This window comes from Elephantulus edwardii, unplaced genomic scaffold (assembly GCF_000299155.1).
Source record: "Elephantulus edwardii isolate Elephantulus edwardi_28Jun2011 unplaced genomic scaffold, EleEdw1.0 scaffold00106, whole genome shotgun sequence".
Lineage (NCBI taxonomy): Eukaryota > Metazoa > Chordata > Mammalia > Macroscelidea > Macroscelididae > Elephantulus > Elephantulus edwardii.
In genome coordinates, this window is record NW_006399856.1 from 11,321,778 (window position 1) to 11,334,292 (window position 12,515).

The 12,515-nt window shown below is 41.7% G+C and overlaps 1 protein-coding gene across 1 annotated transcript in view; it reads right to left on the bottom strand.

Moving 5' to 3' along the window:
• The window catches only part of UNC80 (unc-80 homolog (C. elegans)), a 295,977-nt gene that overhangs the window by 91,665 nt on the left and 191,797 nt on the right, over window positions 1–12,515 (bottom strand). Inside the window, exons 30-31 of the mRNA XM_006891958.1 lie at window positions 4,795–4,902; window positions 4,383–4,521 (exon numbers count right to left, since the gene is read on the bottom strand). Of these exons, the coding sequence (XP_006892020.1) occupies window positions 4,383–4,521; window positions 4,795–4,902 (247 nt within the window). The remainder of the gene's footprint in view (window positions 1–4,382; window positions 4,522–4,794; window positions 4,903–12,515) is intronic.

Here is a 12,515-nt window from a genome sequence, read left to right on the forward strand (position 1 = left end):
TTCCTGGATCATTTCATATTCTGCCCAAAGCATCCTTAAGTATACCAATTTGAGGCTTGAATTTGTTCTTCAGTTCCTTGAGCTTAAGAAATGCTGAGCGAGTTTGGCCCTTTTGATTTTCTGACTTCAACTCCCTCCACATTTCATTGTAATATTTTACTTTGTCTTCATGCGCTGCCTTTGACATTTTCTGTTCAGCTTTTTAATATCTTGAATTCTTCCCTCTGTTCTGGCTTCTTGGTGCTCTAGTGCAATATATCCTTGTAGATTGGGGTATTTTTGGGGGGAGTATTTTTTAAATGTTTATTTTATACTGGTTTATTTGCATTGTTTTTCACACCAGATCTTTCCCATTTATTTCACCTCCTCTCCCTCCACCCTTCAAATTTTGTGACTCTATGATTAATGCTCCCCCTCCACCCCACCCATTCTCTGCTCCCACCCTTCCCCACCTTGGATCCTCATACTCATTCTACAACAATGGTTTTATACAGTATTTGTCCTATGGGACTGAGTTTTTTCACTTAGCATAATGTTTCTCAGTTCCTCCCATGTTAGGTAGTTATTTACAAAATCATTGCTCCTGCTTGCTGCATAGTGTTACAGCATGTATTGAATGTACTATAATATCTCAATGCATTCAATTGTGGTTGGACATTTGGGCTGTTTCCATGTTCTTGTGATAGTTGAGTAACACTGCTATGAACACTGGTGTACAAGTCTTTGTTTGTGTCTCAATTCTCATTTTCTCATGTATATTCCAAGCAGTAGAATAGCTGGGTCATATAGAATTTCTATGTTCAGCTTTTTGAAGAAGCACCAAACTGCCTTCCAGAGAGGTTGCACCATTTTACAATCCCACCAACAATGTATAAGAGTTCCTGGGGGTTATTTATTTTTAAATGTTTTTCCCTGGGAGTATTTTTTAACTACTGAAATACAAAATTTTAAATCTCAGCTTCTAGAATAACCACTTATTTTGCCAGTCTTATACTTCTCTTCAAACCTTACCTTGGATTCTTCTCAAACTTAAGCTTGGATTTTTCTGGTGTCTTGAGTTGAAGAGCAGGGTCTCTGAGGACATTCTTGTTGACAAAGGTTTTTGCCAAAGGGGATATTCACTGAGTACCTTCTAGGAATGAGGTGATTATAGTTAAAAACTTTCAAAAGAGACTTGATCTTTGACCTCCTGGCAATGTTCTTCTTGTCCATGACAACTGTCATTTTTCAGGGACAGTGGTCAGTTCTAGCCACTAGAGCATGTCTGTAAGGGTGAAGGGTGGTCTGAGGTGCCATCATCAATAGTTTTGACAATGACAGCTTTGCGTCCAGGGTAGCACCTGGCCAGGACGAGAACCAGCTCCCCAGGCACTATGAATTTGCTCATTTAAATGGTAAGCACCCAGGAGGACAACAGAAAGGCTCTTTGCAAATTGATTTAACTTTAATGACACTTTTCTTAAAAGGCTGTCTTCCTTTCCTATGTGACTGGGGATTATTTAAGTTATACATTGCTGATTCTTTTCTGGGGCTTTTGCAGGCCCCCTCCTTTCTTCTCCTCTAAGCTAGCTTACTGTTGTGATCATTACGCTTTTCTCTCTTCTGATTTTCCCTCAGGGGTTTCATCCACTTGCTTTGGCTACCTCATATATCAATTTATCAATTTCTTCTCAAGTACCCCTCTAGCTTTGGCCTTTCTCATTAGTTCTGGTGACATCATCAATATAACTCTTCATCAGAAAAATTGCTACTTACAACATCAGACTACTCCATATATTGCTGCCACACCAATCTTGGTAATCGTCTACATCCTGTAGATAACATTTTCTCTCAACCAGAACTCTCCCCACTGTTCTAGGCAAAAGTCCACATTTTTAGGCTGTCATTCAAAGTCCAATACATTTTAAACCTCAACCCCAAACTCATTCCATCTCATTCAGACTCACTGTGACTCTATAGGACAGACTAGAACTATGTCACAGGCATGAAGCAAACTACCACATTTTTCTCCTATAAAGTGGATGATGAATCCAAACAGCTGACCTTTTAGCTAACCCCTCCCTGCCCCACTAGGGCTCCGTAAGCTACAGCTTACTCACCAATACTAAATTTGAGTTTTCATTTTAAGTAAACACATTTATTACAGTACTGTATCAAAGGGTAAAAGGCTGCAATCAACCTAAATTTTAATACTAATCTGAAAAAATGATGATGTATTCATTTGTTTAGTGGAATATCTGGTAGCTGTTAAAAGGAGGTAGAACTGTAAACTCATTTTAGAAAGAATCTCCTAAATATTTTAACTGAAGAATGCAAGGTACAAAAGCATGCTTCATTTATGTAACAAAAAGAGAAACATCCAACTCTCTCTCTCTCTACACACACACACACACACACACACACACACACACACACACATTCATATATACATAATGACCCCTTGATGAATTTCTGGGGAAGGAGCAGAAATTAATGAGAAAGAGGGTAAAATTTTTCTACTTCATAGGATTTTGGATTTTTATTTTTACCATGTGCATTTCTCAATTGAAATAACTATACAAACATCTGGCAGCTCTGGTGGTTTAGTGGCAAAGAATTGTGCTGTCAACCCAAAGGCACACAGTTTGAATCCATCAGCTCCTCCTCAGGAAAAAGAGGGGCGACCTCCTCTCATGTGATGTATTGCTCCTGCTGGAGGGTCATCTATGAGTCAGTTCTAACTTGTCGGTTCACAACAACAACATGCAAACATTAAATTATCTAGAGAAAAAAAATGAATATCACATATTTTGTAATCACTACTCATTAGCCATGTAGTTTTGGACAAGTCACTTACATTTCAACAAATTTGCTTTTAAATTGTAATGTTGTTGTATGTTGTTGTTAGGTGCCATCGAGTTGCTTGTGACTCATAGCGGCCCTATGTACAACAGCCCTAAACCCTGCTCTATCCTGTGCCAATCGCACTGCCTCTGACACACCCATCCCAATTACCCCAGTCACTGAATCAATCCACCTCATAGAGGGTCTTCCCCTCCTGTGCTGTCCCTCCACCCTCCCAAGCATGATGTCCCTCTCCAAGGACCTCTCCCTCCTTATAACATGTCCAAAGTATGTCAGACGAAGCCCCAGAATCCTTGCCTCCAAGGAGTAGCCTGGTCTAATCCTCTCCAGGATGAATCTGCTTGTTTTCTTGGCAGTCCAGGGTACATTTAATACTCTTCTCCAGCACCACAGCTCAAAGGCATCAATTTTCCTTCTATCCTCCCTAGTCATTGTCCAACTCTCTGATGAATAACAAGTGATTGCAAAGACCATAGCCTGTATCAGATGCACCTTAGTCGCCAGAGTGACACCATTGCTCTTCAGTACCCTGGAGAGGGCCCTAACAGCAGACTTTCCCATTGCAATACATTTTTTTATTTTCTGGCTACTGATGCCAAGAGGTTTGACTGTGGAGCCAAGTAGACTAAAGTTGTTAACAATCTCAATCTCTTCACCACCCATCCTAATGCTGCCAATTGGTCCAGTGGTGAGAATCTTTGTCTTCTTGACATTGAGCCTCATCCATACTGAAGGCTGCAGGCCTTGACCCTCTGCAGCAAGTGCATGAGGTCCTCCTCAGTTTCAGCAAGCAGGGTTGTGTCATCTGCATAACGCAGATTGGTGACAGATCTTCCACTAATCCTGACATCACACTTCACCTCATAGAGCCCGGCCTCTCAGACAATCTGTTTTGCATACAGGTTGAAAAGGTATGGAGATAGGACACATCCCTGGCATATGCCTTTCCCAATTTTGAACCATGCAGTGTTTCCCTGCTCTCTTCTGACGACTGCCTCTTGGTCCGAGTATAGGTTTTGCATTAGAATGATCAAGTGTTCTGGGATTCCCATTCTTCTCAGAGTCAGCCACAGTTTGTTATGATCCACACAGTCAAACACCTTTGCATAATCAATGAAACACAGATAGACATTCTTCTGGTATTCCCCGCTTTCAGCTAAGATCCATCTAACATCAGCTACAATAGACATAGATAAATGCTCTCATAAGATTTAATGCAGTTAAGAAAGGTGCTCATACTAAATCTGGAAATAATAATACAAAGAATAGTCTCTTTTGTATATATATCAAGACAAGACCATCATCTACAATTTGGGAGGACTCATTCTGAGACATCCATTTTGAATTTGTGATTTGAGAGACTCTTAATGGTCTTGTTCAAACCACATAGTGAAACAAAAGGGCGCACAAGGAGCCTGGACCAGCTTTCTGAGCCTGGCTAAGGGGAGTCAATCGAACACATGCCCTTCTCTCCTGCTTGCACCTTGGATCAGTAAAGGCAGTGGCTGCAGGAGCAGGCTGCCAGGTGGTTTCTTTACCTGCTGCTCCTGCCATGTGCTCATCCATGCTGAGCAAGAGCTCCCAGGCAGCCGGCTGGATGTCTCCATACATTTCCTCGGTCAGAATGGGTGCAGCTTTGATTAACAGAGATAGGGGTGCAGGTGACAGGCTCATTACCTGGAAAAGATGGAAGCCATGTTTCAGTATGTTCTGATGAGAAAGTGGCTCTATTGCAGTGGGGAGAGGTGCAGTTACAGCCAAGCTCCTTAAGCCTTGTCTCTGTGGGAGTTGGCAGCATAGGAAGAAGTCATTTTCCCCTTGCACACTTGGTGGCACTCTTGGTTTATGCCAACACTGCTGACACTGGATGCCCCAAATGCTAGTAAACAGGATATGGGGAGTCCCTTCCCTGAAATGTCCCACCGATATTCCAGATCCAGGTGTCAATACCTGCAGTCTGATGTACTTCAGCATCCCTGAGTCCTTCTTCCCTTCCAGGTTGGCGTCTGAAACTCTCTTCTTCAGAGAAGGTGTCCTCAGGCATGACTTGTCTGAGCACTAAAAAAAAACATGAGATCAGTGATGGGGAGTGAGTGTTTCATTTTGTAAAAAACCCAACAGTACAGTGTTTTGCCCAAATTCTCCAAACAAGCATCTTCTTTTTTTAAAACTGTATTTCCATATGCTTCTGTACTTTTTTATTTATTAATTTAAATGAAAATTTATAGAGACTTTGGATTTCCATTCATTCACTGTTGCATTTTTCTCTTTTAAAAGTCAAAGAAAAATTCTTTCATTGCTATACAATCCCTCCCCCGCAAGTCCACTCCACTATGCAGCCTTTGTTCTGGACTCCTGTCATGATAATAATACTTAATTATATATCCCTTTTTTAATTTTTGTTTTTATTTTTAATTTGGTGTACTGTCGAATTGGATCCAACTGGCACAGAAGGCGTTTGCCCCTCCTTCTCCAGCGAAGCATCTGGTGGATTTGAACCGAGCACCTTTGGGATTGTAGTACAGCTTTTTGCCACTAGGCCACCAGAGCTTCTATATAACCCTTTTAAATAGTTCCCTCTCTCATCTGTTTCAATGCAGTACACATAGTTTATCCCATCTACCTCAGTCTCCCTCCAGCCCCGATATCAGTCCCATTTTACAACTGTGGCACTGTGCAGTACTAGTCCTATCAAACAATTAATAATAAATAGGATTACTCCAGACCCTAATTCCAGACCCTCAGCTCCTTGGTTCCTGTACATTAATTCTGTGATTAAATGGACAGTTAGAGATATTTAGCAGCACACTCCTCTTTCTCCTTTGAGGAAATTATCACCCAGGCAGGTGAAGTAACATGCCCAAGTCATAAAATGAACTACTACTACAAAAAAGAGAGGATGTGGATCATTTGATCTCTGTTACAGATCTAATTCTATCTCACTAAACTCTTAGAAGGGAGCTCTAATGACCACAGGGAAATGCACTGCTAGCCCACAGGAACACATTGTCTCTGAGATGCTGGGGAGAAAGTTGGAAAATCTTTTCCCATGTGATTTACAGCTTCAAAAACTTGTGAAAGGGTCAGCTATGAGTCTGTTCCTACTCTATGGCAATGAGTGTATGAGAAATTTCTAGAAAAGCAGACCTTTTAAAACACTAAGCAATTTAAAATCCATTCTGTGGGTTGAATGCTACCAATTGAGTCAGTTGTTCAGTGGGGTGGGGGGGCAGTTTTAGAGAGGTTAGAAAGTAAAAGGCAGGAGATGCAAATATGGCATCCATCCCATAGGCCCGAGTTGTGCACGTAAAATGGATTTTTTAAAGGAAGACACACTCCTCTATAGGAGGCAGTAGCTCTTTCAAATTGTCCTTTCAACTAGATTCTAAACAGGCTTCAGTCATCTGCATAAGATGAAACAATTTTCTCCTCTGACTTTTTAAATGCCAAGGAGTGGATAAACAGAGAACATGGGAGAAAGACTGGCCCTACTGGTGACAGGCTCTTGTTTATTTATCCTAATCCTGGTTCCTCCTATTTCTGTACCCCAGGCTACACAAAGAGAGAATCTAGCTCCTTGCACAGAATAAAAGCTCATTTTGTTTTCCTATTGCCATGTCAATGAGATACTCTGCCCTTATGCCAAGAGGAAAAACTGAACTCCTTAACTATTTTTTGAACAGAGCTTCACAGTGTTATAGATGGAGCTATTTTGGAAGGAAAGACAAATGCAAAACACACACACATATTCCAAGAAAGTCTTTTGAAGGTCTAACAGGAAAAAAGGCCCAACACAAAGCATCTGTTATGTGAATGGGACAGAATCAACTCTTTAATGAACCTATTTGGGAAAAGGCGAATGAGGACTCTTGCTGTGCTTTCTAAAGACAAAAGGATGGATGTGTATACTTAGGAACGAACCTCACTTGGGGACAGAAACCTGGCATTGCTTCTGTCTTTGAATGTAACATATAACAGCAAGGAAGCACTGCATAGTTCAAAATTGGGAAGGGTGTGCATCAAAGACGTGTCCTATCACCCTGACTTTTCAATCTATATGCAGAACACATTATCCAGGAGGCTGGGCTCTATGAGAAGTATGACATCAAGATTGGATGTAGACTCATCAACAATCAGCGTTATGCAGATGACACAACCCTGCTTGCTGAAGCACTCGCTGCAAAAGGTCAAGGAATGTAACCGTCAATATGGATTGAGGCTCAATATCAAAAAAACAAAGATTCACACTACTGGGCCGATTGGCAGCATCCTGATGAATGATGAAGAGATTGCGATTATTGACAGCTTCAGTTTGCTTGGCTCCACAGTCAACATTCTTGGTACCAGCAGCCTGGAAACTAAAAAACTACATTGTGAAAATCTTCTGTCAGAGATGTCTCCAAAGTATTGAAGAACAATGATGTCAGTCTGGAGACAAAGGTGCACCTGATCCAGGCCATGGTCTTTGCAATCACTTGCTATGCATCAGAGAACTGGCCAGTGACTAGGGATGATAAAAGGAGAGTTGATGCCTTTGAGCTATGGTGCTGGAGAAGAGTATTGAATATGCCATGGACTGCTTGGAGAACAAACAAGTTTGTTCTGGAGAGGGTGAAGCCAGGCTTCTCCTTGGAGGCAAGGATCCTGAAGCTTCGTCTGACATAATTTGGACATGTTTCCAGGTGGGGTCAGTCCTTGGAGAGATGTCATGCTTGGGAGGGTGGAGGGACAGCACAGAAGAAGAAGACCCTTAATGAGATGGATTGATTCAGTGCCTGGGGTAATGAGAGTAGGCGTGTCAGAGACAATACGATCAGAACAGGATAGAAGAGGGTTTAGGGCTGTTGTACAAAGGGTCGCTAGGAGTCACAGGTGACTCAACGGCACATGACAACAACAACAACAACAACAATAACAACAACAATAACAATCAACACAAGAACTCAACTCCCTGCCATCAAATTGGAGCTTGCTCATAGCTGACTCTCCAGTTGGGTTCTAGAGACTGTAAATTGAGTGGGAGGAGATTGTGCATCTTTCATGAAGCCACTAGGTGGCTTTTAACCAGCAGAGCGGCATGGCCTTTGGGTTAGCAGCACAACTCTCTACCGACAATGTCCCTCAGCTCCTTGTAATATATGCAGCATGAGTATTTTCTATATAGCATTACAGAGACCATAAAGATGGTGCAGGCTGGGGCAAGGTGCACATCTGTGATTCACAGGGTTACTAGGAGTTGTAATTGACTCAACAACATTCTAGATAATTTTGAAAAACTGTTCTCAAATCAATAATTGCAATCATTTTTTATTCAGCTTTCTTTAAAAAAGATAATTTAAACAGTGGCATCTCTGTACTTTTACCTATAAAGCAGAAGATATATTTTGCACAATAGCAGAAAACATAGGGAGGGAAAAAACCTATGAAGAAAAACCTCCAAAATCCCTATACACCCACTCCTCATTTTTAGAATACCTCACTGTCAGATATACTGCAATTAGGAAAGCTTTGTAAAAATTCCCAGGCAGCACCTCCAATGGAACAGGCTCCAAAGTAGGGCTGGGGCCACACCCTGCCCACCCTCCACAACTACCTCAAATAATATACCAGGAGCTGTGGGGTTGACTGGGTCACACAAGGGAAGGTGGCTGACTTCGTCCATACTACAAGGTGCGATAGGGCAACAGAAGGACCATGTGAGGTCACAAGGGAGGTATGGGAAGGGGGCCAGGTGTGGGAAGGGGGGAAGAGGGTAATGGTAATGAAGACCTGGAAATGCTCACATCAGTGGAGTAGGCAGGAAGGAGAAAAGAGGGAGGGTTTGTGGGGCCAGGGTGGATGAAGCATGATTGAATCCCTTCCCGGAATTGGAGGCAGAAGGTGGTAGGTAACCAGCAATATCCAGCCACCACCACTCAACCCTAACCCTTTAGCAGTCCACTAATGTGTAAGAGGGGTTCCACTACCATACTCATCCTTAGGTGCCTTGGGACACTTCAGGGGCAGTGAGCAACCGGGAAGGTACATGCCAACATGAGGGCAATATCTCTTCAAAGATAGCCTAGACTCCGTAAGCCTTAGGCATTTTTGATACACGGATTGTACATCTGTAAGGAGTCAGTCCAGCCCACAAAGATCCCGTGCCTGCTCTTCACGCACAAAAGTGCTCACCGCAGGATTATACACACATTAGCTCTGCAGTAAATCTCTTGGCTCTTGTCATTGTACAAGTTTCACAAGTTACTGACACTCGGCTTTTTTTTTTGGGGGGGAAGGTGCATGTTTCAACTTTTTTCCTGCTACCCCTCTGGCTGAAAAGAAACAGTTTTACCCACTTCATTTTTCACCTTCAAGCACTAAGAGGAAGAACTACTTTATTTAGAATATAGTATCAGACAAGATATGGGTGTATGAGAGACAATGAAGAACTCATGGATTAAGGTGACATATATATAAAAGTATAAAATTATAGTGTATTCAAAACCCTGTGTGTTTGGGCGTGCACAGAACTCCACTGACAGTGTTCCTCTAGACACATTGTGAATGCACAGTGTGTCTCCGAGCCTTGAAATGATTAGCGTCAGATGGGTGACAGAATGTACTAACTGCCACAGATATATTTTCTGCCACAAAAATAAATTAAATAGGAAAGGGGAATGAAATACAACTACTCAGGAGACTTGATTCTAATCAGAACCATGGCTATTGTTTTTGATGTATTGTCTACTCTGTTTTTCTTTTCGGTTCTGTAAGCGTGGGCACTGTTGATTTATGTGACAGATTCAGAACACACAAATGGAAAAATCATGAGAGGAGAAAAGAGCTTGTGAAAGAGTCTGGCATTTAGAAGGAAAGTGTCTATCACAGCAGACTCTGTATCCTTTCATTCCTCCACCTGGATGACTAATCTCAATGCATTAAGGATGCTGTTAGCTGTCACTGATTTGGCCCCTGACTGTGGTGACCTCATGCCTAACAGGAACACACCCAGGTCCAGCACCTTTCCCACAAGCACTTACAGAGTTGGCCACTGGAATTCACAGAGTTCTCACTGGCTTGTTTTGGCCATTGTGATTCACAGAGGTCTCACTGGCTGATTTCTACTCACAGACCTTTCTTTTGATCTCCTCTTAGTCTGGAAACTCTGAGGAAACTCGTTCAGTGTCACAATAACACAAGCCACTGACAGCTAGGTGGTGGCTGTGCAGGAGGTGTTTTAGGAGACTCGAACCTATATATTCCACATGGAAGGTAAAAACCACTGAGTAGAAGTAAGGCTTTTGCTTTACTTTGACTTCTTTTTTACAAATATGAGTAACAGCTGACAGTAAGACTCTTCTTGCATGTTCAGACCATGTTTGGGTGGTGCCAAAAGTGGAGACATTTGAGAAACGCCTGTGAACTAGGGCCTCATTCTGTTAGTCAATATTTCTTGTTCCTCTACTGTCAGGCAGATACTGTGTTATGAAGTATATAGAGTATAACATGTAAAATATTGCCTCAGTTCTCAAGGAGTCTATGATTAAGTAGATAACAGGAAAGAAAGATAAAAATTGCCCTATTTATTTTATACTTTGAAAATCAAGGGTCACTGAAAAAGTGGAAGTCCCTCATGAAGATGGATTCACACAATAGCTTCAAAAACGGGCTCAAGCATGCCAGTAACTGTGGGGACGCAACAGGAGCAGGCAGAGTTTGGTTCTGTTGTTTACAGGAATGCCAGAGTGAGGGCCAGCTTACAAGCATCTAAGACCATTCATCAGCTGGAGAGCCAGAGTGATCATAAATCCTCAGTGTTTCCCACTGCTCAGAAGATGAAACAAATCCTTGCCACAGTGCCTGGTCTTTATCTCCTTGTACAGCCTTGTCATACACCAATTGTAATTCTTTGTGTTCCGGTCATCATCCCTTGTACTTACTTCTTCTTTCTGGTGGGAAAACTACATCCACCTCACATCTGTGAATGCTTTGACTCAGATATACCTGTCAACATTGCTGCAGAGCCTCTCCTGTATTTTCCATAATGGAGTTCAAAGCCCCCTTATTTACCACGGTTGCAACTTTGTATCAGGTTAGGAAGGTCATTTGTTTAAGGTTGGTGTCTCCACCTACATGGTGTGCATCATGTGAGGACAGCAGTCATTCATGCCTGCTTCACTCATTAGTTATTCTACCCAACACCCGGTATAGATGCAGCCTATAACATCCTTTGAAAGGTTGTTGAATGACTAGACGGATTGATCAAGTAATGATTACTTGAAAGAAGAATAAGAAAAGCACAAGTAAAATTTCAAAGTGGTTCAGAGGAAAAAGGCAGGCAGGTAAGTAGCACTTATAGTGTACCTGAAATATGACTTGTGCTTAAAGGGGTAAGAAAAAGCTTCAGGGAAGAAGCATCATTGAATTGGATCTTGATGATGTTTGGGTTTGGCCTTGTATAGGCTCGAGAAACGATATAGAAAGTTAGTATCTTAACAGTATCTCCTGCATGAGGTTAACCCCGCCCCTTTGCCATAATTCATACCTAGTCTTTACCCTTACACAAATATACATACACGTGGGAAAAATAGTCAAACATAATATAGCAGAAGATGAGATGACTCATTTATGAGATATATATTGTTGTTGATTGCTGTCGAGTCGAGTATGACTCATAGCGACCCTGAAGCCTTTCTATAACTATTGGCATTTATCAAAGTTCATAGAGTTTCCAAAGGCATGTTGTTTAGGAAGTAGACACCATTCTTGTTTAGCAGAAGTAATATTTTCCCCTCAGAATCTCCTGCATTTTCATAAAATTTTTCAATGAACAAGTAGATCTTTCATAATAAAAATTATGAAATTAAGTAGATCTTTCATAATAAAAATTAAAAACAATGTCTTTGTAGAAAAAGATGGGAAAGCATCACAAAACTCATAAAACAATTCAACTATCCACTTAGGTTGTTAGTGTTCACATTGTCAAGATTGTTTATTGCATATTTTATATATTGCCCCCTACAAATCTAGCTGGTAAAAACCATCTTGTGAAAAACATCCCTTAACTCCTATGTCTACCATTTCTATCTTCTTCTTCTGAATATGTGGCCTGCTATTGTGCTCAGAGCAGGTGCATAGTGAAAGCACACTGAAAAGAATAAGTGTCATATAAAATCTTTTTGCAAACCCCCTGGGAGATGCAGCTGCGGGACCAGGCAGCAGTACTTATCCTTGGCTCTTGCGCTTGATCACGGGCAGGTGGGGAACTTGGACTTCCCTGGCAGACACACGACTACCATGGTTACTGTCTCCACGTCCTCCCGGCTCATGCTCAGGGTGGTGGGAAAGCATGGCTGAATGCTTAGAAAATTTGGAAGAATTTCATGAATCATTTCCATTAACCTGAATTGGAGTAGATTTTAAAAAATCCCCAGTTTCTATTGAGTTAATTCCCTCCCTTAGCAACCCCGTGTGTTTTAGGCTAGAATTGCTCCGTGGGGTTTTCAAGGTTTATCTCTTAGACTATTTTTAGAAATAAATTGCCAAGACTTTCTTCCACGGTGCGTCTTAGGTGGATTTAAACCAGCAACTTTTCACTTAGAAACCAGGCACTTCACAATTTGCTTTACCCAGGCTGCTTTGCTTTGTTTTTCCTTCCTTCCTTCCTTCCTCTGCCACCCCTCCCCCTGACT